This window comes from Aulonocara stuartgranti (genome assembly GCF_965226115.1).
Source record: "Aulonocara stuartgranti genome assembly, chromosome: 23".
NCBI lineage: Eukaryota > Metazoa > Chordata > Actinopteri > Cichliformes > Cichlidae > Aulonocara > Aulonocara stuartgranti.
Window position 1 is genome coordinate 34,475,148 of NC_138958.1, and position 27,626 is coordinate 34,502,773.

The 27,626-nt window shown below is 40.7% G+C and overlaps 1 protein-coding gene across 2 annotated transcripts in view; it reads right to left on the reverse strand.

Annotated features, from left to right (window-relative positions):
• mgat5 (alpha-1,6-mannosylglycoprotein 6-beta-N-acetylglucosaminyltransferase) overlaps window positions 1-27,626 on the reverse strand; it is a 102,779-nt gene that overhangs the window by 51,889 nt on the left and 23,264 nt on the right. For both annotated transcript variants that reach the window (XM_082525061.1, XM_082525060.1), the window contains exons 3-5: window positions 25,172-25,336; window positions 5,711-5,787; window positions 1,247-1,336 (exon numbers count right to left, since the gene is read on the reverse strand). In XM_082525061.1, coding sequence (XP_082381187.1) covers window positions 1,247-1,336; window positions 5,711-5,787; window positions 25,172-25,336 — 332 coding nt within the window. The remainder of the gene's footprint in view (window positions 1-1,246; window positions 1,337-5,710; window positions 5,788-25,171; window positions 25,337-27,626) is intronic.

Here is a 27,626-nt window from a genome sequence, read left to right on the forward strand (position 1 = left end):
ACCACATTAGATATTTCATTTCAGGCTGTAAATAATGAAGCTGGCTCATCTACAAGGAGCCCCAGTGAGCCAAACGCTCAGAGTGTTTTAGAGACTCTGTTTCAGGCAACTTTCTTTACTTTCAGCTCTGTAGCTCTGCAGTTGCTTGCCACGCCCACAAAATAAAATAAAATCAATAAATAAATAAAATAAATCTGCCCAGAATGCTAATTTAACTAGCATTTCAAATATAAATTCTATTTTAATTTCAGTTAATTTTGTTATACCAGCACAATATAAAATAAAACTTACTTGATTGGTTTACATTCAGTTTACAACAAGCACATTTTCCTTAATGATTAGGTACTTGAACAAATAAGCCTTTGATTTTATATATTTCAGTTACATTTTACAAAAAAATGATTGCTTCATGTTTACTGAGGTTGAAAAAATCATTTTTAGTGCCGTTTCAGATGGGAAGAACTGGGGGGGTTGTGCCATGAGCCAATGTAAACTAAATAAGGATTATTTTGATCTGTCAATCATGCCAAGCTATGCTGGTACAGTCCAATAATAAAAACAGAAGGCTGGAAATAGGTTCACGTATTTTTTAAAGACAGGAAAATGAGTAACTAATTTATCATTTTATATAGTTGGTAGAAAAGCACTGCATTTAAAGGAAAACTCTTTTTATTTACCCAGGTAACAATCTCTTGGGCGATGAGGAAATGAAACAATTATGATTACAGTATGCAGCTCATATGCATCTACTTCAACTTTAAAACTGACCAAAATTAACACAAGAAACCAGTTAAAACAATTACACCATGTTTAGCAGCGTATTTATTTAAAACTGTTCTGCTCGGTGGACAAACATTTATAAAATAATATGAGGATGAAGGTGATTTCTACTCATTTCTGCTTTTTACATCTGAAGGTAGGCAGATTAAAAGAAACCAGTAAAGGAGACAGATATATATAAAAGCCAACTAATGAGAAAACATGCAGACACACAGAGACGGACACTTAGCAGCATACAGAGAACAGTGGCGTATCTGAGGTCCAATGGTGTATCTGCCATCAATAAACACAAAGCCTGTATATAAATGGTAAACAGTAACCAGCTTGTTAAGATGCTGGTCAGGCGCTCATACACCAGTGCTGCTTTTGCCATGTTGATTTTGTACCACATGAAAAGTAATCATGACGATGTAATACAATCAGTCTTTTTTATCTACATTTATTAACACAAAAAAGAAGGATTTACCTCGCTGAGGTAGATGAAGAAGGAGCAGGTGGATCCATCCACGCCGTAGTTGGCGTAGCAGCCGTCAGAGCGCCACATCTCCTTCATCCACTGAGAAAGAGGAGAAGATAAATGTGAGACGGGCATACTGACCCAACATAAACTTTAATGTCACACGTATATTGTAAGAGCCACAGACTGTATATAAAAGACCTCCACTGCTGAAACTACAGTGATCGTATCTGAATGAGAGGGTGATATGTTTGAGAGCAGCCTTACTAACTTTGTGGCAACTAGGGCTGCCACGATTAGTCGACTAGTCACGATTACGTCGACTATCAAAATCGTCGACGACTGATTTAATAGTTGACGAGTCGTTTGAAGCTTTGTAAGATCACAAAAGACGCAGGAATAAGTAGTAGGATTTAAGAGTGTAATAACAGACTGAAACAGAAGATGGCAGCAGTGCATGTACAAGGATGCCAGGTGCCGTTAAACCCCGAAGAAGTAGCTGTGTCCCAGAATTCATAGCGCAGCCCAGCTCAGTTTCCAACAATGGCGGCAGCTAGTTAGTCTTAATATTACTTTTATTACTCTTTCTGGGTCACAAAATAAACGTTTAGCATATTTTCAGGCGAGAATACTTTCAAAAGCGCTCCGACTTTTTCAGAGACGTCTGTCACCCACTAGCTCGATAGCTAGCCGGGGGCAAGGCTCACTAGAGCCCGTGAGAACGCCGGACTCCCGGCAAATCGTCTTCAAACCCACCGCCGTCTTTCGCTACTCAGGTTAAACATATATAAGTGACTTAGATAACTTAAAAATGTTATGCTGGGCTTTTTTTTTTTAGTATTTTATTTGTTCCTGAGTAAATCGGTTTGTCTGAGATTAAAGTTATAGTTTTTACACAGCTGAATAAACGTCAAGCAGACAACTGATTATCAGAAGTGTGAGATGCTCGAGAATATACTCCGGTGTCCTGTTATATTTTAGATAGCAAGGAGTTTATTAAACTTCACCGAAACAATCTGCAAATTTCATTAAAATTTAATAAACTATCATCTTGTCTTTATTTTTAGTTAGCACCTTAAACACTTAAAGCTGTAAGCTAATGATAGTTATATAAGAGCAGATGCATGCTGGTGCAATAAGTTTTACGTCCAATGGATGATGATCTGATTAGTCGACTAATCGCAAAAATAATCGGTGACTAGTCGACTATCAAAATAATCGTTTGTGGCAGCCCTAGTGGCAACCTTCATGTGTGACTGAGTGGAAATCCTTCAATGTGAAAATGTCATTCTTCACTGAAATGGAAGAATGTAGAATGTCCTCAATAAAATGTGTGGAAAGCCGGGATTGATGGAGACTCTGGATGCGGACTGCGATGAGAAACTCTTCTTCTAATTTGATGTCCGGGGGGCAGATTTCTGTGGCACTGGCATTTCTGTGGAAGTGGAAGGGCTGCTGAGCTGAGATGTGGACTGACAGCTATCCTGCTCGTAGGCTCCAATACGTCATGCATGGTGATTTGCAGTAACCTAAGGGAGCAGCGCACTGGCAAACAGAAAATCGACTATTCAAAGCGCTTCATAGTTGGGAGAACTGGCAGATGGGCTCGGAGTCGTTTGGAAGGCAAATGCATAGAGATTGCGTTACTTTAAACAATGACCAAAAAGAGTTCTGTGAGTAGGAGAAAATGTATTTTTCAGATGTTTTACTCGTGTGAAATGCCAGTTTACTGAATTTTGATCCCTTTTCTGAAAGGAAAAAGGAGTTCATGTGCAGCACTCGTGTAGATGGTGTATGTGTAAGGAAAGCTTTAACATTTCCTCAGGCCAAGTTGGAAATTCTAACAGTACAAATGGAAGATTAAGAGTCGCTGAGCAGATGGTGTGTATGATAGTCCCCCATCAGCTTGAGGGACACAGACTCGCCAACACACAGACAAAAAACCAAACAAGACAATGGACAAGCATTGTCTTGTTTTACATAACACAGCATGTGTTATGTGTTTTATTTGGGTGTATGCACCTGTGTCTGCCAGTACCCGTCTGCCCCAGAATTAAACCTGGCTGTCATCTGCTCATCCGGCCTGCAGGTACTGTACAGCAGTGTCATGTAGGAGTTTTGGGAAGTATGCATTCACAACAACAGTGATGTGTTAGTTGTTTAAAAGTGAAGGCAGCAGTGTGCCATCACAGACTGAATTAACTAGATAGAAAGCACTTTCTTATTCCCAGCTCCATCTCTTCAATCTCAGACTGTACTAGAGTAGCTATGCATGAGTTCTGCTTCGAAATAATCCTTTTTTGCTTTATGATGGACTTTGGTCCAGCCCCCTCATTTCATCCACTGTTTAAAACAAGTCTTTTAAACAAACTTTCTTCTGATTGGTTGCCACTTGCAAACAGGTCTGAACAGCAGGTGGGTGGGGGTAAATGTGCTCAGGTCGGGCTGAGTGTCTGAGATGACCATATTAGGGATATCATCTCTTGGTGTTGTCATACAGAGTCAAGAGTGAACAAAAATAGTCAAACTGTGTGACGTCTGAGCCAAAAGACTTCACACACCTCACAGCTTACTCACACATTGTTGTGTTCCTAAAACCATCATGAACCATCTTTGCTCTGCGGCAGGGCCCATTATCCTCCTGAAAGATCATGGATTACCGTTTCCATAATAGGGACTGTCTTCTATCAGAACCGCCGTTAGGTTTTTTTTTTAGCAATTTGAGCGACAGTAACTCGTCTGCTTGATCCGACCATGACCCTGTCAGTTTTTCACAACTTTTCCTTCCTTGGACCACTTTTGATAGATACTGACCATTTCTTACTGGGAACACCCCACAAAAGCTGCAGATTTTGAGACCTGGTCGTCTACCCATCACAGTTTGGCTCCTTGTCAAACTGGCTCAAATGCTTACAGTTGCCCATTGTTTGTGCTTCTAACACTCCCTAATACATCGCCCCCATGAACAGGTGCTATGATGAAGAGATAATCAGTTATTCATGTCACCTGTCAGTCATAATGTTATGCCCGGTATCTAAACACACTGTATATACGTCATATAAGATAACATATAAATTAGCTTGTGCAAAGGATTTAAGACAAAGATGAACTTCACTGCATAACATCCTGAGTTCAAACTAAAACTTGTTATGTGTCTGAAGTCGTTGGACGCCTTGGGAAATAATATTTAGCTGTCCTGTGTACAACAGATAATTGACTAATTAACCGATTTAATTGCACTCAGTCACCAAAAAAATGCAAAGAACTCAGCTTATCAGGCTTTAGCTTCACTGACTGTGCAGGCAAGATAATTAGGTTCACACCAGATGAAAAGCATCCTCCTTCAGGACTTTAGGGGCTCTGCACTTTTGTAATAAGAGATCTTATTACGACTACATATATGCACTGAGTAATTTAATGCAAACAACTATTAAAAAAACATTCATTAATCATTCACAATTATTCGAAATACGAGCCGGTGGTGCTCTTTTAAATCTGTGTGGGTGTTTCCAGCTTCAAGCTGCATTGCAGATTTTTCCTGTAATAAAAATGCAGAGCAACAAAAGTGTTTCCCAGACCTGAGTTGACCTGAGTAACAGTTATCCCAGTCTATCTTGTGATCCAGGCAAATTTACAGAAACAGGCTCTGAGGTATGTTTTCTCTCCTTTTGTTAGCGAGTCAGAAGCGTTACCTCGTTAACAGCAACGTGTTTATAACATATGACAGATTAAAAACGTAGAGCACAGACTACAAGGCTCATTATATATGAGATGACTGATGTTGTGTGGTGCTGAAAAGAAGCTGAGGGAATCGGTTGCGATCGGTGTGACATGTGGGTTACATAAATGGTTCTTCAGTGCATCACCATTTCAATCAAAACAGCATCATTACTAACTGACCTCAAATACCTGGGCCACCCATAAATTAACACACAGGTAGGTATGCAGAATGTAACCTGTGCCTCTTAAGGCCATGATCTGGCAGGAAACACTGAGAGTATTCACAGGAATACTCCACAGGCTACTTTTAAATAATAATAAAAAATACTACAGGAACATTAATAAAGATTACGTAGTTTTTGTGCTGATGAAAATAAGGCGTTATGATGGTGTGCATGTTAATTAATGTCCAACCTAACAAACTTCAGACCTGCAGCTCAGAGTTTTATTGGCCCTAAAATTACACCTTTTATTTTTATATTTTGAATATTAATGCAATTTAATAAACTAATTAACGCCCTTGCAGCAACTCTTTTTGTCCACTGTCCATGTAAAAGCTATAAGCCAGATGCTGGTTATGTTTTGTAGATTACACTGTCATTTGTTTTCTTTTCTGTTCGCTATGAATTTCTGCAGGCAGTTCTCCTTTCAGTAACTCGTCTTTCACATGTTTCAAACCTCCTTTTCAAAGCTGTGCTCAGAGAGTGGGATGGAGAGGCCTGTTTTTAATGTGTGTTTGCATGTTTGCTTCACCTTGAGCTTGCCCTCGCAGTGAGGGAAACCATCCAAAGGCGGCAGCTCGCACTTCTCCTGGGCTCCGTTTAGGAGGTCTGGATAAAGAGAAAGAGAGAGAAACTAAATCAATAAGGTCGAGTCAGTCAGCTCCAGAATTCTTTATCTGTCTGCGTGGGGTTTTTTGTTTTGTTTTACTGGATACATCACTATTACAGTGGATATAATAGAGACACAAATATTAACATCTGCAGTTCACACTGATGGTCTGAATTGTGAGGGGAAATGAAGCATGTGTGGAGTACACAAGGCCCACACACAACCGTGTCACACATTTATCTTTCTAGCTCCAATCACACTGTCAACACCTTCTTTATTTCCCCTTCTGTTGACTGCTAACTAGTTTACATTATAATACTTACAATAAACATGTACTATGTAGGTCATTAGGGCTATTGTGTGCGACTGCCTACATTCTGAATGACCTATCAGATGTCTTTACAACACACAAAGAATTTTAAATGCAAACACGTGAATACAAAATCTGTTTTTATTTTTGATCTTGTTGATGTTTATCCACTACTTCTTATCCTTAGGCTGTAATAACTGGCAATGCAACAATTTCTGCTACTGCTATTCTGCAGAACACGATGGTAACTGTGACGATACAACTTTAAACGGATGCTAAGTGATACAAGAAAGAAAGCAGTAAAGATACAAAAGAGTGTAGGAATTGTTTAGATGTGATGCTCCATGGACAGCAAGCATCATATAATAAGGAAGCAATAACAAACAATGTTTAAATTCAAAAGGCTTTGCTTTGGTTAAATGTCACCTCTTGTGCTTCTCCTTATTTGCTGTCACATACAGTAGTTAACAATCATTAAACCTGCCCAAAATGAGGTGGGTGTGTGAAAAACTCCCTTTTAACAGAAAGAAACATCCAGCAGGACCAGGCTCGGGGAGGGGCAAACATCTGCTACGACCTGCTGGCGGTGTGGCGAGGGAGAAGACACAGGGGCAATGGCAATTTTATTTATACAACACTGAATCCTCCAGCCTACATGTCAAAGCATCCTTGGGCAACATGCTGAACCCTTGAGCTGCCCCGTCTTAAGGTGATTACAAAGACAGGACTGCAGAATGTGTGTGACTTTGTGAGTGAAGCTTGTGGTAACAAGCCAGTAACCAGCTGTTCAAGCCTTTTCTGTACAAAAGGTGGCCAATCAGAAGAAAGATGGCTGAAAGTGAGCTTGTTTCAAGCTGAGTGTCTGCAACAAGGCCCAGGATAACAAACTAGGATTATTATGAACCATGGTCTATGCAAAGGTACCTTTGTAGAGTCCAATGTAAACATCAAACTGGAAAGGAGGGCCCACAAAGGTACTTTAAAGTTATTTTCTGCAAATCGAAGACAACAGCATCTGTTTGACGACTCGAGAGCTTCGTCTTTGTGTCTGTAATTTCAAAGTAGGAACTCATCACATCGTTTCATTTGAAATTGATTAAGACAGACCAGCGAATAAGAAAAATACCTGAAAGTGCTTTGAGGCTGTGCGTTAAAAGAATTTGCCACAACATGAAGTTGTACTCGCTCCTGCTCCAAATAAAACAAGAGATCACAAGGGTTGATTTTTACTTTAACTAAACTGGAAGTTTTGCACAAGTATTTATGCCCATGACATGAGTCATCAGACAATGTGACAAGAATTGCATTAGACCTATTGCGCAGTGTGAAATGAAATAAAATTACACAATCATCCCAGTGCAGAACACTCTCAGCACTTTATGTCTGGATGTCTTTTGAATTTGCAAATGGAGACTGGCCATTACCCTGCGGTCAGGGATGATGGTCATCCGATAGCATCACCTTCGGCTCTGTAGTCTTAACTCCATAAAAACGAAAAACCACACAAGGGCAAGAGCTGCACCAGCTGAAGCTGCAGTGATGCAAACAGTAGAAGAATAAAAACCAGAAGCTGCAGTTGGAGGAGAGAGCTCCTGTGAGATCTCCTCCACACTGATTTGAATGTCCCTGCAGGATTAACGTGCATGGCCCGCACGGCTCCCAGTCTTATAATCATCTTTTCTGATATCGTCATTCAGAGTCGTCATCCGCCCTGACCTTTAGTGCCAGGATATAAATAATGGAAGGCAAATGGATAAAAAGCTCAGAGGTGCATGCCAGGCTGACGTAATGAGTTTAAACTTGATATCAATACTGGAAAATATTTATTAAAATACAGCAAAGAAGTCAAATCTCAAAAAAGTTAACAATCAGCAATCGTATGGTCACAAGAAAATCAAACCTGTTTGTGCAAACACAAAGATGGAAATGAAAAAGACAAAGTAGCACAGAAGTGCAATGTTTGATCTGGACACAAGTGATGGAGGACCATCTGGTAGAACTTTGGCAAGCCTTTTCGGTGTGTGTGTGTGTGTGTGTGTGTGTGTGTGTGTGTGTGTAAGACAGAGAGGGAGAGCAAGAGACAGATTTTGTGTTATAAAATCTGTCTCTTGCACTGTGCATCCATACCACTTCATGTTGTGGACGCACAGTGTGAGCACTCAGGTTGCATCAGAGCATGGGGCTGTATAGTGTGAGACCCTGCATCGTGACCTACGAACTTCTAACCCCTGCTATTCAACCGTATAGTTTGAGCAGGAGCTGAATATAGGACTGAGAAAAAAAAATCGCAGTGTGTGCCCAGCTTAAGCAGATCTGACCAATAAGACTGTGGCATTTGATAACAAGTGCGCTCATAGGTAAAAACATGTCACAGTAATGAATGTATAAATAGTAAAATAATGCTATTTTACCTCGACACACAGCAAGATGCTAGTGTGGGTCAATTGGCTCATCATTGCTTGATGTCAACTTCAAGTCCCCCCCCTTAGTTATGCTGTATTAAAATAAAGTATAAAGTAATTATAATAAAGATAATAATTATAACCCAGAGCGCTCCCTGACAAATACTGAACTGGTAACGATATACAGTAACTATACTCAGGTAGAAGTGAAATTGAAACTACATATTTTCATGTCAAAATGTTTGTCTTACTTTCACCATAACAGTCATGGAATAAACCTTTTTCATTGACAGATTTCCTTTAGCTTCTTTTCTTGCAATGTTGTGCTGGGAAAAACTATAGAAAGTAAAAACTGACAAGATTACTCTGGCATCCAAACCAGTTTACTATCCTGTCAAATCCTGACTTGAAATAAAAGCCACAGATGAGTCACTTGACTCAAAGTCCCTTCTCCTCAGTACTGTGGTTCATCAATGTCAAACTTTAACTTGGGTAATCTACACACACACAAAAATAACAACACGATCAATGCTGTACAGTAGCAGTAGCTGCAATCATTTGCAGTGGAACAGATTTAACACTCACACAGTTTAGGACAGCACAACACAACACAATCACATACAATAAATATCATTTTCAACATCCATCGATGTTGAAGTTCATCATCAGCCAATGATAGCCTTGATTTACTGCCAGAACAGACACTCAGCCTTCAAGAAGCTTAAAAGAAGAAATACCTGATTGTAGAGCTGGGCGATAGAACGATAACGATATGTATCGCGATATAACTTTTTCTCGATAGAAAAATTTAACTATCGCGATAGACCTCGCCGCTCTTGTCCTCTTAAAAAAGAAAAAAGAAAAAAAAGAGCAGCCAATCCAAATTAAGTAGCGCAGAGCCGAACCAATCACAGCCGCAGCGTCACGTCACGTGACTTGTTACGTACAGCACAAGTGCCAAGCCGCACATGTGTATTTGTTTGGGAAGCAGCCAGCCACCGTACCGCCCGGGTAATGGAGGAAATGAGTGTGCCGACTAGAAAAATCAACCGAGCGTGACCGAAGAGAAAACAGATGATGGTTCCAATGCCGGAGAGATTGTCGAACGGAAGAGCCATAGAAGTTCCGTAGTGTGAAGGTATTTCGGCTATTTCAAGTCTGACAAAAAACAGAGTAGCGTGCACTGTAAATTGTGCCGAAAGCAAGTCTGGAAATACAATAAACTGGTGCATGCGCTACGTCCACACGTACCCGGGTATTTTTGAAAACGCAGATTTTTCTATCCGTTTGCACCTTTCGTCCACACGTAAGCGGCGTTTTTGGTCACTGAAAACGAAGATTTTTGAAAACTCCGTTTTTGCATTTACGTGTGGACTAGAAAAACGGAGAAAACGCAGCGTCAAAGGTGTGCGCATTTTTTGACGTCACACTGTGCGCCACGTTATTGTTTTGGTGAAATGAATTTCTACAATACTGTTACTGTTAATTCTACTCTCTGCAGTGTTTAAATGCTTACATATACACACAGTTACTGTCCGTCCACACATACGACTCGGTTCTGCTTCTATGCCCCAGCTTTGTTTACTTTTTCCCACCGAGGCTTCTAGACTTCTGATTGGCCAACATTTCTGCACGGTTAGGAATCTAGCGCCACCTGCTGCTTTGGCATGTTCATAGCAGCGTTTTCCTTCATTTCTGCCTTTATGTGTGGACGGGATTATTTTTTAAAACGAAAACGGAAAATCTCAGTTTTCAAAAATACCCGTGTACGTGTGGACGTAGCCTCAGTCTCTGACTGGAAGCGCTAATTCGTCATTCGGCTTTTGTCAGACTAAAGTAACTGTTAAAACTGTTTGAAAAGCTAAGCTATACAACAAGGAGAGATTGAGAATTTCCTTTTAGTTCTCAGTTTATTTGATATTGACAAAAGTTAGTCAGTTTTGTCTGTTCTTCTGTAAAACAAACTTAGATTTATTTTTAGAATTAATATTTTGTTTCTAAGTGGAATTGACAATTTAGTCTGTTTCGTTTGTTCTATTTTGAAACTTAAACGCTTTAGCGGCTGCCTTTTGTGTAGTTTGCAATATTTGCCTTTATTTATCTGAAAAAGTCTCATGTTCCTTAAGTACATCTACCCTGTTGACTTATGGGAAATAAATATTTAAATCAAAACAAGCTGCTGATTATTTCACATTTTACTTGTGAGCAACGGCACATTTAAATCTTACAAATATAGTTATTTGGCTGATATCGTGATAGATATCGTTATCGCCTGAAATGAAAAAAACATATCGTGATATGAAAAAATCTCATATCGCCCAGCTCTACCTGATTGTGATATGTCAACATTAGTAATGTTGGTAATGATAATACACCACAAAACAACTTCTGATCTTATGAAATGTCATTCTGCTGATAAGATTTGACATTTCTTTCATACACACCCGAAGTGCGGGACAGAAATTGGGTGCTTTCCATAAGAACGTGTCAGAACCCAAAGATAGACGCCCCTAGAGAAAGTTAGTGGGGCTGAGACACCAAAACAGCAGTCAGAGAGATTATCACACAAACAGATTCACTGTTTGGACTCCGTTACCACCCCCGATAAGGAAATGATTACCACGATTCCTACAGAGGTACAACAGCAAACCAGTCGGAATAACAGTTCTTTGTCTTGGGCCGACTAATTACACCAAACACATTATTTCTTACAGTAATCTTGAAGCACAATGCACAAGATTTTTTTTGGCAATTCATGTGAAGTTACTGCTCTGCAGAAAACTGAGGGAAGCTGTGGGAGGCCTGAGAGCCACTCTAGTATCTCACAAAAGATGGACACAATCAAAACCTCTTCTTGTTTCTGAGAACAGCAGGAGCTGAGCAACAAACAGCCAGAGTAAGGTTTGGCCTTCTATAAACGAATAATGGAGGCCGGACCTGTCTGAACTATTAAACATTAGACCCATCGGAATATCAGATTTTGTAATCACCAAATATCAGTCCTGGTTTTAAAGTACTTAAATCTCAAGGCTGGAACAAATGCTAATATTACATCATGTCCTATAGCGATGCGCTTGCCCTTACAATGAAGCTAAATTTCTATTTTTAAAAAAATAACTTTTGTTAAAATATGCAGTCACTATAAACTAATTCCCCTTACTATTTCACATACCAGAGTTACAACTTAATGACATCTTATGAAAGCAAAGCAAAACATGAGGAAAGCAAATAAGAGAAAAATGAAAAATAAGAGAGCTGTAGCTCTCAAACCCATGGGGAGGATCACACTTGTGTGAAAACATCTGGGCTATGTTTGAAATGTATCTTGTTCTTTTCATCGTTCTTCTTTATTTCCTTTGAGTTCCCTGCTCTTTTGTAAATCACAGTCTGCTGACTGTGTGTATTGAATAAGCTAAACAAATGTGACTTGTGATTTGCTATTTGGTGACGGGGCCATCTTGTGCAGCACACAAGATGGATGGGTGGAATGACAGGAACTCGCTCTGTGCAAGTTCCTGTCATTCCATCCACCCAGTCAGTCTGCCAACCAACCCAACAGACCAACCAAGCAAACAGCCAAAGAGGCAGCCTGTCATTCAGCAAGCGCCAACGCCACCAGGCAAATCTTCTCTCCTAGCTGTAATGAAGTGGAAGAAGCAGTTTCCAAAGACGACCTAAATATAGTTCCTTTCATGATCAAACGTAGAAGAGGTGGTGCTGCCTCAAAAGGAGCAATTTCCTAGTTATTCACCTCTGCTACGCCAGGGATGTTTAGGTCGGACAAAATGACCTGCTTCACAGAGAACCACGATCATTTTCAGCACAAATCATCTACTGCTGCACATTAAAGCTGGGAAAAGCATGGCCGAAACAACCCCGCCCAGCATGGTGTCAAGGTGCATCAGCAGGGCCTTTACTGACCAGAAAAGAAATAAAGAAATTCTCATGTAGAAATAAGCCTCACAGTTCCTAGCTGTCACGCAGCTTGATGCTGAATCAGATGATGTGAAGCATGATTGACGTCTATAAGCGGCAATTTGAGGTGAAAAGCCAAGCAGCAAACCACACCTCAGTCTAGTGTACACAAAACAGAGGCAGGGAAGAGGAAACCATGCATGGAGCTTAAAACAACAAACTCCTTTAAAGAGTATTCCAAGAACAACCCACAAAGCTGTTTCTAGGAAACAACCTGGCTTATTTCTAACAGAAACAAGCAACCCTGTGAGGGATGGCTATACAAACAGAGAGCTGATGGTAGAACTGCTAGAAACTAAAAAACAAACATACTATCATTTTTACTTTTGCTTTTAAAATAAAAGTGGTATGTTAGATATGTAAATAGTTCATGAGTTAACCAGAAAAAGTCAGTTAAAGCTGTCATCAAGTATTCTGGTCATTCATAACATAATTATGTATAATGTTAATAAAATTTCTTGAACGTGAGCATATTATGTACATTTTCACCTCCTTTCTTTATACAGAGACTCTACTAGAGTTGCTTTGCATGATTCACAGTTCAAAAATATTCCTTATTTCATAGACAGCAGTTTTAACTCCGCCCCCATACAAGACTATACCTCCCAACCAAGCCTGCTTTCTTCTGATTGGCTAAACCTTGCAGGAAATGGTGGGTGTGTCAGGCCAAAAGAAAGGTTACACTTTTGTACCCTTTGTAGTGACAATGAATCCCAAAAAGGATTTATTCGATCTAGATTTTTTCTCACAATAATAAAAATACAGAGAACCAGAGGAAGAAAACAGATGAGATCACTCCAACTTGCATAAGATACACAAGAGCTCACAGCACTGAGGTCACCATTAGCCAGCTCCCAGCACACAGTGTTGGCCATCTGAGAGCCCTTAAATAGCATCATCTCTGAACAATATGTGATATTACACACAAACACACACAGAGGGTTTTTCTTCCATTCCCTGTCCCAGTGTGTATGTGTGTTTGTCCAAGTCCATGAGGTAATCTGACATTTGACAACTCCAGAACTGGATTGAAGACATCTGGTTTATGTTATATGTGGTTTCTGTTATTCTCTGTATCCATCTCACTCTCAATGATTTCCCTCTCAGGCGTTCCTAACTAAAAACCCTCAGATAACGTGACATGTGCCAAGGCCCTGCTTTAATGGCATAATTTGGTCAGTGGGACTTAAATAAGTCACCAAATTAACTGGAATGCAAAAGAGAAGGGCTGTGCAAGTGCAAGATGGTAAGAATCTAACTCTCAACAATACAATTAGCTAAACAAAGACGCTGGAGCAATGAGCAATTTTAAAGCACATGATGCGTTAACTGTCACTATGGTGACAACTGAGATAAAAGCTTGAAAAATAAAAATGAAAAAAATAAATTACAGAGGGGAGAAGTGCAGCATATCCTCTGTCGCCGTGTCCTCTGATCCATTTGCTTAGAAACACTAATTTTAGATGCACTTTGCGAGAAGAAGCAGAGGTATCAGCGAGGGTACATCTCAGCAGCAGCTCATCAATTAGACACGAGGAAGGCTGACGAGCACAGTCACCAAAGAGATTCGACAGCTGTGCAGGTGGAGAGATCAGCGACTGTCATCAGGGAGTGCTACGAACAAGTTCAACTTAGCTCGACTCTCATTGGCTCGCCTGGCTTCACACAAACCTTATCATAAAGCTGATTATCCACCACCTCCTTAGGCTATGAGCCTGTTCAGCCTGTTAACAGTGCTTCTGCTCTTCACTTTTAACTCAGCTGTAAGCTGTCTACTTGGGTTCAAGTGCGGAGTTAAAGTTCAAGTTAACGCTACGGATGCCACCGGCTGACCTTAAGGGTTTCTAGGAATCAGACACGTTAAGACGTGATACAGTTAATGTTCCTTTCTGCTGTTTTCATTTACTTCCCTGTGACTTTTAGATCTGTATTTGAAAGCTCCAGACAGAGCTCACTCAGAAGAGAGGAAACTGTGTGACCTTATATATGAGGAAGTGACATGCGACATAAAACATTAAACCTGTGAAATCGAATCCTCTATCAATGCCACACTGATTCATTCAAAGCTTCCCCTTTAAAAACATTTTAATAGCACCTGTCCCTTTCCATTACAGTTAAATTAATAATTGTCTAATAAGTCAACTCAATTATATCTACCTGTTGGAAAGGTTTTTTTTTTCTATAAATAAGGAACATGCTAACGGTTTTGTCTTACTTCCTTTTCTTGCTATTGCCTCACAGCAAGAGAGCAGATATCAAGATTATTATAATCAACTCAAAACTGTGAGAAAACAATTAGTTAAAAGAAATACAAACTAAAATTAAAGACGTAAACTTTAGGAAAAAATAAACACTGACTGAAACAGTACAAAATAATAATACTAATGTCGTTAGTTTTTTTTTGTTTTTTTTAATATGGTCAAATTTACCAAGACAACAAGCACAAAGATGTGTTGATGCGTATGTTTACGGAGACTACACCAGTGTTCAGTGAATTCGAAATCTAAATGCAATAAAAAACATTAAAAAAATAAAACCTCTGGTACAGGATATACCAAATACACATTCATTCACATTATTAAACAAAATGTTGTATTAATTATTAAAGCAGAAAATGCCAGAAACAGAAAAGTTTAAGCCTAACTTTTGAGTACACTGTAAAATTTGATGCATTTTTTATAAACTGTGCAAACTCACTGCCTCAAAGAAAAATGGACAGAAAATACAATGATAATCAACGCATAGGTAGGACAAGGCAGCTTAATATTATCTTGAGATTGCTTGCTTAAGTAAAAAAGCTAAACAAATGTAGGTAGAGATTTACCTACATTTGTTGTACACAAGCTTTTCTTCATGTGTAACGAGCTCAGTGTTTGCTCAATTTTTCAATGTCTCATACAGGAAATTACGTTTTATTAAAAACTTATTAATAACCCAGAATAACACAGAGAGGTAGGCAATTAACTGCTACATGAGCCCTAGCTATGTTGGCGAAACATTTACACTCTCAGCAACACAAACTTTGGAAACCACAACATTCACACACTAAATACACAACTGAAGTAATAATTACATCACTCCAAAATGTAAAAAATGTAAACATTAGGATTATAGAAGGATTACGGACAGCTTTTGCGTTTACAGTGTTTGTATATATTGTAAAACTTGACCTGCACCCCTTAAATGAAACTCCCAAAAGCTACTGAAAGCCATTTCTTTAGGCCAGGCTGCCACCTGAAGGGACCACAGCAGGGTAACACACACACACCAGAGGGGCTTCCCAATACGAGGCGGCACGTGTTTGGAAGTGGTCAAAACACATGTGTCTCTCTGCCTTTGGTCCACACAAGTGTTCCACTGCAAAGTTCTGGAGGCTAAAAAACCAAATCCAAATTTCCCCACGTAACCCCAACATCCAGCCCACACCAAGTTTCATATTACGCTCCCTTCCTCTGTTGCACAGAACAGAAACTGTCTGTAATCAATCCCTCTTTTGTGCTCGAGCAATCTGATCGGTTCGCTGTTCCCTCCGAAAATAGAGGACGATGCCGATTTTGCACCAAAAGCGACACAAGGACACAGGGCTGCCAGAAAGCTGTGATTAGCTCTCATCATTGCTGAGCTATGACTAATGTTCCACTGCTGATTTCTACCAATTGTGGTTAGAGGGGCAAGGCTGTGAAGACTGGCTTGTGTCTTCAAAGAATTCACTGTTTTGATGACAGATTTTAAACAGACCTGAGAAACTAGACTAAAAATAGCAGCAAGTTTATTGCAGATGTTCCATTTCCTCTGCAAGGCCTGAAACCTTGAATTGTTTCTGACCAAGTGCTGGACACATGCACTCTCTGCGACCGGTGTTACAATGCAAGATACGGCTTTAGAGGAAGGCAGTTGCACGATGCAGGAAAATATGCAGAGAATTTGGTTTCCTCTCGTATGTGGGTGGGTGTCTAAACATGCAACCCGAATATGAACAAGCACGGGCGATAATGCAGTCGTCAGTCTCTGTGTGAAAAAGGACTGAATTGCATCAGCTCTGCGTTCATGTGCGCCTGCTGCCCTGTTCTGTCATCTGGATCCTGAAAAATCTGCAGCTGCAGTGAATGAAAACTGGAGTGAGTGTGTGTGTTTATCCGGCTATTAAAAAATAAAAAAAAATATATAAAATATGCCTGGGGAAATGGTTGATATTTGGTGGAAGGAGTCAAAGCCGATTATATTCCTATAGGGCCGGAGCAGCGGCTTGAACCAGCAGAGCAGCAAAACTGGCACAGAGGAAGAGGATGTAGGGGGGGAAGAGAGAGGGCAGCATACAAAGAGGGGAAAAGAAAAAAAACATGGAGCATGAAGAGACTGAAGGTAAACAAGAGGGACGAGAATTAGAAATGGTAAAAGCAGAAAAATATGGTATGGCGTTTTGGACCTAACACCGTTAAACTCTCAGTGTTTGTCAGATTTCATAATTAGCAGATTCCCTGCAAACAGTCACTGGGCAGAAAAAAAAGAAAAAGAGGGAAGTCGTAAGATGAGAGACGAAAACAAAGAAGAAAAAGTTGGATGCACGTGTCGCAGCCAATGGCGCATCAGCCCCAGATGTTCCTTCCACTCAACCCAGTCAAGACCTCAAGGGTACATACAAGCCTGCCTGCGGGATAAAGGGCTGAAATAGAGAAATAAGAGTGTGGAGGGAAAGGAGCGACACGAGGGGATTTACACTATGTGACCTCACAACAACAAAAAAATATCTGTATCTGTAAAGAGCCTTCAGATGGGTTAGTATGTTGATGTTTGATAACTGTGAACTTTTTTGGGGGGGGTGGGGGACTTAAAAAACTGGCCATCATGACTCCCTTTTATCTAATCTAATAGAGTCAAATGTGTTATCCATGGAGTATCTTATTCATGAGACACAGATTTCAACGCGCTTTAATTTTGCAGCTGTTAACTGCTAATGATCGAATGAACTGATAGAAAGAGCAGATTGGTGAGTTTTGTGTGGCTGCCGTAGCTTCACAACAGCTACAGTGACTCCAGGCATGCTTGCAAAAGTATGGCATGAGTTTGACTATCGTATGGCAAAACTCGAATGTCCATTCATTGAAAATCAGACTTAAGTACACAGTTTGCTGCGATAGATACTATAAGGTAATGAAAGTATGCACACGGGGCAAATACAATCACAGCGGAAGAAGTTTGCTGTGCTTGACGTGCAATCATGTGCAAGTGGGAAAAGTCCTGGAGAGGCTCAGTCCACGTCAAACTAAAACAGGCAGGTACGCACAAGATGTGGAGGAAGTAGAGGAGAGTGAGACTTTCTGCCAAGAATGCCACATCAAAGCTGAACTCTTAACATGCATCGGGTCATCGCCAACACCCTTACTTACTTTACTTTATTGATTTATATAGCACTCTTGACAGGATAAAAACCACAAAGTGTTTCACAATAATATATAACAGATAAACATAAAACAGTACAATCAAACATACAGAACAAATCTAATTAAAAGCTAGTCTAAATAAATGAGTCTTAAAATGATGTTTAAAAGAATAAATACAATCCAGGCAACGTAAAGATGGAGGGAGAGACTCCCACAGCCTGGGGGCCATAGCTCTAAGAGATCTATCACCTCTGGTTTTAACTAACTACCAACAGCCTTTGATTAGATGATCTCAGGCTGCGAGAGGGAGTGTGAGGTCCTAAAAGATCAGAAATATAGAGAGAAGCGTCATGATTCAAAGCTTTAAAAGTCAGTACTAAGATTTTAAAATTAATTCTAAAATGTACTGAAAGCCAGTGTAGTGAGTATAAAACTGGTCTACTGTGCTCTCTTTTTCGTGTCTTTGTTAAAAGCCTTGCCGCAGCATTCTGGACTGACTGCAGACGGTCAAGATTCTTTTTGCTTTAAAGAGCCAGAATAGTGCCACTTAACTTTGGTACTGGGAGCAAAAAAAAAAAAGAAGATAAAATTATCCTCAAAAAATTAATCCTTAAAAATTAAAGTTGAGATTAAAGTTGGTTGGTGAATGACTGAATTAAGAATGGGTGAGACTGAATGGTACGTCAAGACCGATGATAGAATAGAATAGAATAGAATAGAATTCAACTTTATTGTCATTGCACATGCACAGGTACAGGGCAACGAAATGCAGTTTGCATCCATCCAGAAGTGCTTTAGTGATATAGATATATTACAATATATATTAGCAATAATATAGATATGTGAGTATATTACAGAAATGGGTCTATTATGGTATGTTATAATGTATACGGTATGAAGTATGTTGTGAATATTCTATAACTATAAGTATGTACAGGCTGTAGTGAGTACAAGCTATGTACAGGATATGAACAGGATATAAATATGAAAAACTATACAGAATATGAAATAAATAACTTTACAGAATCTGGGATATACAGCTATACAGAAATGGGAACTATGCAAGTTGTAAACAGTTGTAGGATTAAAGATTATCGAATGTACAGAATGATTATTTACACAGAGCTATACAGTAGTGCAGTTAAGATAAGTGAGGGTGTAGATAGTTTCTACAGAGGCTATATAAAGTGCTAGTGGTTGTGAGTGGTGGTTCAGTCCATGTTATTATTGTGTTTGAGGGTACAATCTTGTCCATTGTGGGTGTGTGTATGTTCAGTCCATGAGTTTAACGTGGGTCAGATGTCAGGAGGCAGAGTTCAGGAGTCTGACAGCTGTGGGGAAGAAGCTGTTCCGGTACCTGGTGGTCTTAGTCCGGAGGCTCCTGTGGCGCCTCCCAGAGGGCAGGAGGGTGAAGAGTCCATGTGATGGGTGACTGGGGTCTTTGATGATTTTCCCAGCCCTTTTCAGACACCGCTTCCTGTAGATGTCTTTTATGGCAGGAAGTGGTGCTCCGGCGATGCGCTGGGCAGTTTTCACGACCCTCTGCAACGCCTTCCGGTCCGAGGCAGAGCAGTTCCCGTACCAGACTGTTATACAGTTGGTCAGGATGCTCTCGATGGTGCAGCGATAGAAGTTCACCAGGATGTCTGAGGACAGGTGGTTCTTCCTCAGAGTCCTCAAGAAGAAGAGGCGCTGGTGAGCCTTCTTGACCAGCTTGGAGCAGTTGGTCGTCCAGGTGAGATCCTCGGAGATGTGGACTCCCAGGAACTTGAAGCTGCTCACACGCTCCACAGCCGTCCCCTTAATGTGGATGGGTGGATGTGGGTCAGCATTCCTCCTGTAGTCCACGATGAGCTCCTTGGTCTTCTCGGTGTTAAGCAGCAGGTTGTTTCTGTCGCACCACTCAGCCAGACGATCCACCTCCTCCCTGTAGGCGGCCTCATCGTTGTCACTGATGAGGCCAATCACCGTGGTGTCATCTGCAAACTTAATGATGGTGTTGGAACCATCAGCAGGTCTGCAGTCGTGGGTGAAGAGGGAGTAGAGGAAAGGGCTCATCACACAGCCTTGTGGTACACCGGTGTTCATTGTGATGGTAGATGAGCAGCGGTTATCCAGCCGGACATGTTGGGGGCGGTTGGTCAGGAAGTCCAGTAACCATTTGCAGATGAGGGAACTGATACCCAGGTCTGTCAGTTTCCTGATGAGTTGTGAGGGGTGGATTGTATTGAATGCTGAACTGAAGTCTATAAACAGCATTCTGGCGTAGGTGTTGTTGTTGTCCAGGTGTGAGAGGACAGAGTGCATTGCGATGGAGACTAGGTTTTTAAACGCTAAAGTTTAGTCTTCAGCACTTCTGTTATAAGATGTATTGATGTCCACTCTAACCTGTGAGACACTGTAAGACATAAGATACTAACTTGCAAAGCCACCCTTACTGCTTAATGTGCTGCTATACCAAGGCTTTAGAGCAGAGTACTGACAGCCACAACCACAACTAGAAAGTAAATCTGTAAGAAACACTGAAGGGCGAAACTAAAACACTGAGAAATACAACACAGATCCAACAGCTGTAAAAGCAATGGTTCAAATTCTCGTTTATTTTATGCTGCTATGCAACATTCAAAGATTTTAGGGTGATGAAAGTCAGGATTCGTGGGAGGATTTTAGTGTGTGGGAGTGGATAGCATCTCTCTGCAACTTATTAGCAATGAATTGAATTGCATGTGTATTTTATTAGTTTTCATCTGTACACCGAGAATCCAGGCCTTCAAAAACAAGATGCTATCCAGTCTAATCTAAACCCAAGTAGAAAAATGTATTTATTATTAAACTGATAATAGTGACGTCCTGTTGTGAAGTACATTGGACACACAAGTGGCTTTGGAAAATGAAGAATATCGAGCAGATGAATAAAGAGAAAATAAGGCACAGTGAGAGAGCCACCAGCAACTCCCAGCAGAAGCACTATCCTCGTCTCTTTCCTTTGTTGATACTGAGGATTGGATCTCATCTTTCACTGAGAACATTAAACAGAAAATCAAGCCGATCGATAGCTGAAAGAGACAAAGCGGCAAAGATGCCGCGAGCGGTGAATGCAAGCATCTCTGTTTGGCCGGCGGCGTCTGAGAGACAGCGAGCTGCAAATCAGCCAAACATCACCAGTGGTGTGGCTGAGACGGAAGAGACATTGATAACCTTAAACACTCGCAAAGGGAAGAGAAATACATCGCAGGGGGAATGAAACGGAACAAGTGAGAGTCGTGGGAGAGTTAGATGCTGCAAATCACCACCTGACCGTTCGTTACATCTATCTCTATGCCTGGTGTGTGTGTGTGTGTGTGTGTGTGTGTGTGTGTGTGTGTGTGTGTGTGTGTGTGTGTGTGTGAGAGAAGAAGGAGATTACATAGACTCCATGCCAGGGGCAGAACTTTGGATGAAACATGGTTAGAGAGGTTGATTAGCTACATTAGCAACAGCGTGGTGAGACATGGCATCACATGCAGTTTGACCAGGCCCCATCTGCTTACTGCTAAGAAGCAATCTAAAGGCCACCATAACAGACATCTGTGCCCGTTGTCTTTGGCTGAAGAAAAATTGTACCATGTTAATGTAATTCCTCAACCTCTAATGAAGCTTGTACAACACACAACGCAAGGCAGTTGCAATCTCAAGACAGAAGGAGCTCTTCACAATGTCTAAACAGTTGGCAGGGAACTACCAGCATTGTATGCAAATCATTCATGGCCTTATGTGGCTAAAGACCTGGTTCATTTTTATTTCAGCAATGTGAGATTTAAAGGCGTGAGGAGTTAAAGACTCCTCACTCCAGTAGTTTTGGTTTGTAGTCTCTCTATGCGCCTCTTTTCTGTTCCCTCTTTCCATTGGAAACGGCGCAGTCCCAGAGCTGCTGCTCAGCTCCATCTTGATAGCAGCCTCCCTGAAAGGCAGGCGTGTTGCACTCACTGTCCAGATTCTTATCTCTGTAATTGCGTTCCAGTCAGGGAGGAGCGCCGGTGGAGCTGGCAACAGCACTGCCCCTGCTCCAAGACAGAGGACATGCTCCAATGGAGGCTCTGGAGTGCTGGGGCCTTTAGTTCAACTATCAAGAGAGACATTGGTGCAGCTTTGTCAGCTTTGACATACATTCAGGCTCCAGATGTCTCTGAAGGGTGCCACTGGTTGTTTTAGGCCAACAGGCCACTGCAAGTTCACTGAGATGAGTCACAGGTCCAGCTACGATTTCTGTGGAACAGGGCAGTTCAAGCCAAGAGTGCTCTGACAATGTTTTATCACGCTTGCCTGCAAAGGCAGGGCTCATTAACCGCCACCTAATGTCACAAAACCCGCTCCATCTAAGAAGTCTAGCCTTCCATAAACCTCTACAAATATTACATCTATTTTTTTTTTATTCCATTTCCATGTAATTACATGTAAGCTTTTTCTTCACTACAGCTGCAATTAGCTACTGATTAATCTGCTAATTCCTTGGTTTGCAAAAATGTAATTAAGCTGTAATTAATGACAAGGTTTTATGCTCAAATTTAGGACTGGGTCATAATATTACATTTTGTTTGTGTGTTTGTTTTTAATTACATATATTAATGCATAGATATATCTTCATAATGGAGATGGAATGGGACAATATTGTTGATATGGTTATGCTTTGATGTTGTATTACGTCTCCATCTGTACTTCACAGAGCAAGACAGTGCTGCTCTTTCAACAATGGATATAAATTTATATAATAAAGTTTGACAGGACACATTTATGTAATCTTAATCTGGGGCAACAGGTGCAAAGTTTGTTGATTTGCAGAAACTATTGCACACAGACTGTGGCGGCTTTCGCCACAGACTGTGGCGGCTTTCGCCACAGTCTGCTGAGTTTTTTGGGGTTTTTTATTATTTCACAGAAATCTGGCGCTGCTCGATACTTTCACTGTTGATTTGACGAGTACATTCAAATACACCACTAAATAACCAATCAAAGCAGCAGCAGACAGCTCAAATCTTTTATGAGGCGAACTTCCTCATTTTGTCAATGGAGTCTGGTGGAGCGTAACAGCTCTGCTTCCTCGTCGTAAAGGCCCGTCTGACAGCAGGTGAAGCAGTGAAAATGTTCTAAATATAGAATCCACTGAAACAGATATTGATTCCTTCTGTTTGGTGGCTAAAATTCATTTTGCTGCCAGCCGTGCCCACAGCAGAGTACGGCTTTATTTTCTGTACAGGTGGGGGGTGTAAATACTGCCATCAGCTACAGGTAACACAGTAACTGCAGATCAGAACCTTATGCAACCCCAAACAGACTGCAGTATTGTTACCCCAAGTAAAAAAACAACAACAAAAAAACAATGTTGTTATTTTGAACATGAGAAAGAATATGCACAATGGTTTTAATACGCTTACTGAAAACCACTCCCGAATGAGAAACAATATGACTCCTGGTCTAAGGAGCTTGGAAAGAAAAGCATCTGGACATCTTTCACATCTCATCCAAGAAGCTTCAGAACTGAAGAAGCTTCTCTGATCAGAGGTGAAACGTCGTCAAGAAACTGAAAGATGTCCAGACGATTCAATGCATAACACTAACTTGACAATCTTGATCGACTGAATATCAACTATCAACTAAATCAACCGATGAGTCAAACATTTCGGCTTCACTAACAATTATAACAGCTTCTTTTAAAACGATCCCTGTCTTTTTTTTTTAAAGCCCAGAGTACTCTGGCTTTTGAACACATCATTTTGAGTCATTTCACTGTACAAACGTTTCTATTAGTGAAAGAGCAGAGAACTCATAGAGGTACAGTCAAAGGCAACCTTCCAAAGATGCTAAAGAAGAGCAGAAAATTGCTTTAGTGCCAGGCAAACAAACCAAGGTAGGTGAAAGGATGTGGCATTAGAATGACTGCAAAGCAGGCTTTGAATATCACAGAAACAGGAAGAGAAAGTGAGGGTTTGTTTTTTTTACTGAGCAATTCTGAAAGTCGGACACCGTCTGGAACCGTTACTATATTGATTACTGTTTTTTCATTATCACATTTTCTTTTTTTTAATTTGCATTTGTTTCAAAATGATGCATCCAAGGTTTACCGCGGCTCACCACAGGCCTGTGCAGGGTGGTTACATATATAGTTATAGAATATAGTTAAAGCCAAAAAAAAGAAAAAGAAGATGAAATAACAGTTTTTAAACAAAATAAAAAACAATTAATCTGTTTAGTTACTCAGCCATAAGATTTTTAATGCGACGCTGCCTTTTCTTTTAGATCTGTGGGCAGGTGATCTATGTTCTCTTCCCTGGAGGAAACTTCAACAGCTTCAATTTTCTAATAGAAACTGCCCTGCCCGTATATATGACTAGAACTTAATTTCCTTGGGCAGCTCTGAAAACAATATACATTCATTTCACACACTTTGGTCATGTAATTTACTCGGTGTTGCCTTTCAAATGTTCTATACTGTATCTCTTTGAATTCACTGCTATAAGAGTGAGTGGCCTGTTTATATCCTTGTCAGGTATTTTCATCACAAACACTCACACTTTCATTCAACTCTACATAATTTTGTCGTATTCTTACCGTCCTTTGTCATGTGAAATAACAAATTCACAAAGGCCTCATCAGCACTTCCAAAATGATGGCGGCAGCACAGCACAGCAGTTCTCATTAGAATTACACTAATGCCAGTGTTTCTTTGAACATCTCAATCAGTCTAATCCAATTCTGCACATACTGCTTCGCTGTGCAGCTTCACATTCCTACTGTTTAATGCTGCGCAAACAACTGAGAGCAAGTCCCTCAGAGGGGTCTCAGAAAAACCAACACCTCATTCTCTCAGCTGGGCTGAATTCATCATCTGAAAGCTGGCAGGAAAATCAATGAAAGCTAATAAAAGGGTCATGCAGCGTGAACACAGGCCTTATTTGAATCAAGTCCAAGGATGCGGTCTGGACCCATCAAGTGCAGTGGCAATACTGGGAAAGTTTAGCTAGCTGCATGCCGCAGAAAAGATATTGACTAGAGTAGTTTTAAAGAAATTTTCTACAGCCACAATCAGCTTATTCCCATTTCTCAGTACTGTGTATGTATCAAACACTTCTAAAAGGATGAGTGCACAGAGACATTTATAGTCTTTCTAAGTGGCACAGGATCAATGACCACTGGAGCCAGGAAGGTGTCTGATTCTAAGCTTGTACTGATAACATTTACAAATCCAAATACAAAATAAATCCTTTAGACTGCCCCCCACCTTGGCACAGCATGCACACAAACACTCTATTCCAAAGCGAAAGAAGACTGCCGCACATACCTGCCACGTTTACTTTCTCTGAGTTTGGAGCACTGGGCGTAATAGTGCTGGTGCCGTTGCTCAGGTTGGGCCCTGTGCCATTGTAGATGTTCTCCACCTTGGACTCTAGCTTGCCCAGCCTCATCATGATGTTATCCAGCAGGACTGCGAGAGTCTTCTTCAGGTCTGCAAAATGAGAATGTTAAATTTTATTTCTCTCCAGCAAAAAAAAGCGGTGTGTCAGGTCCATGAGTTGGAGTAGAGTGCTTAAGTTGTCAAAGAGCTTAAGTTGTCAAAATCAACCTTTAATCTAAAAAGTGGTGGGAAAGGCATCGATGGGGGATTTCTTCTAAAAGCTGAAAGTGTTGTGTGACTAAAGCAAACATTTTAAGGGAGAGGAATAAAAACCAGGCTAGAAATTTCTGAGAATTTTATAAAACCAAAGTTGGCACGTATCTTGCCCCTGTTTCCAGAAAACCAGTTACTTTAATGGTACAACTGCACACTTGAGGTTTCAGCTGTGTAGTGGCAGGCATACTGGTACTACGGGATAGACGTAGGCAAGTGTATCTTTGATTTTTTTTTCACTTGCTCAATCCATAAAATATGATATTTGCTCAGTGCTCTTGTGGAATGAGAAAGAGAAGCTGTAACTTTGGACTGTAGCTAGCAACACTGTGAGATGGTAGTACTTCTTCTGCTCTGGTGCAAGGTGGTTCACGTGTAGCTTCATGGAGCTCAACGAAGCAGAACAAGGACTACTACCGCCAGCTGCCATCTGAGTGTGAGATAGTCACCAAGTGGCACAAGTTGCTCCTAGAAGGATTTTGACTAAAGTCCTAACGCTTTTGTTTTAAATTTGGGGTCTCCAGCTTAAGTATCATGGTCCTGGGTCATTTTGACCCAGCATTCTTTGTTTCCTTGTGTTTCTGTATCATGTTAAGTTCAATGTTTTACGGCTTAATTACCACAAAACGGAAAGGATAGTAGTTTCAAGATTACATTCTCTTTCTTTTGTTCTCCACATACTCCAAACACTGTTTATTCGTTTGCAGCAAAAACCAGCTCAAATATGGTTGGTCAATTATGATATTTCTTTAGAAATCGACACAAACGTGCCATTAAAGCTGCCATCTGTAGTATGAGCAGTGGTATTCAGCCAGGACAAGCAAGGCAAGTAGAGCTTGCCTTTCTGTAAAAGTCCCCACATGGAACTGACTGAGGAAAATTGCTCAGCTATCTCTGACAATAAATAGCTTCAGCTTCAATGACAAGCTCAGGTCCTACAACAACACATTCTTGAGGCTTCAGGGACCAGCTTCCGGCTCATTTAATTATTAATGGGGAGCACCCGAGTCTTTGCAAATGACTTCCTGTTCCTCCAGTTTTGTGAGGGTCTTTGCATTTCCACGTAAATCTTTTCTAAATTTACTTTCATAAAACACAACCATGGCAAAATGCAGAACATGTAGGAACGTTCCTGACCAGTAGCCAGATAGATGAGGCCATATTTAGATTATATTTGCACAGTCACAATGCTTAAATACTGTATTTTTGGACCCATTTATCAAGGTACTTGTCTTGATACTTTAACCTGTAACAAATGCACTGGCATTTACAGAGAAATGTTAAAGCTGCTGGAAATGCTACTCAGAGCACAGAGTATCCCCTACCATTGGAAAGCAAGGGTACATAGGTAACAGACGCAAGTCTGCTTCTATGAATACATCCACTCAAAAAGGTTATGCTAATGACTACCAATGGAGCCAAAGGCCATTACACAGCTATGCAAACAATGATAGCATTGAAGCTACAGCCAACAGTTGTTATTTATATTAGCCAGCAAAGCTAAGAGAGGTTACATAAAGATAACTTAAATGCAGCAACATCAGGAACACAAATGAATATTAGCGACAGTTTAAATGTCATGTTATGTAGTTAACAGAGAGAAAACGCCTACGCTTGCTAATTTTCATTGAGAGAAAAGGTCTGAGATACTCTTAAAAGCCATAGCCAGTTATATTATTTGTATATTGGCTTAAATATCTACTGAACTAATCCAAAATGACTCAGGGTTGCTTTACTCAGAAGATGGTAATTGCTGCTTGTCTGTCACATGTAAACACCACTTTTTCCCGCGCCATGATGCATTTAACACGCCATTTTTCATCACGTCAGACAGATTGGCAATAGGACAACGAGGCCTGGCACAGCACCACCAGTATGTTTCGTGTGAAGGGAAAGGCCAGAGCATTTGTCTGATTTGGACGAGCCGAGGTATGCTGGGAGGAGCAGATGTACAGAGAGCAGCTCGGTGACACCAGGAAGAATCCAAACGGAAAGCTTTGCCATGCCAAGCTATTGGGCCGAACATAATATATTCACCCCAGAAACAGAGCCCTGACTTCAGGCCGAATAACACAGAGATTCATTAGACTTGTTTCAAATTCACTCGCATGTGCTGTGCCAGTGTGCC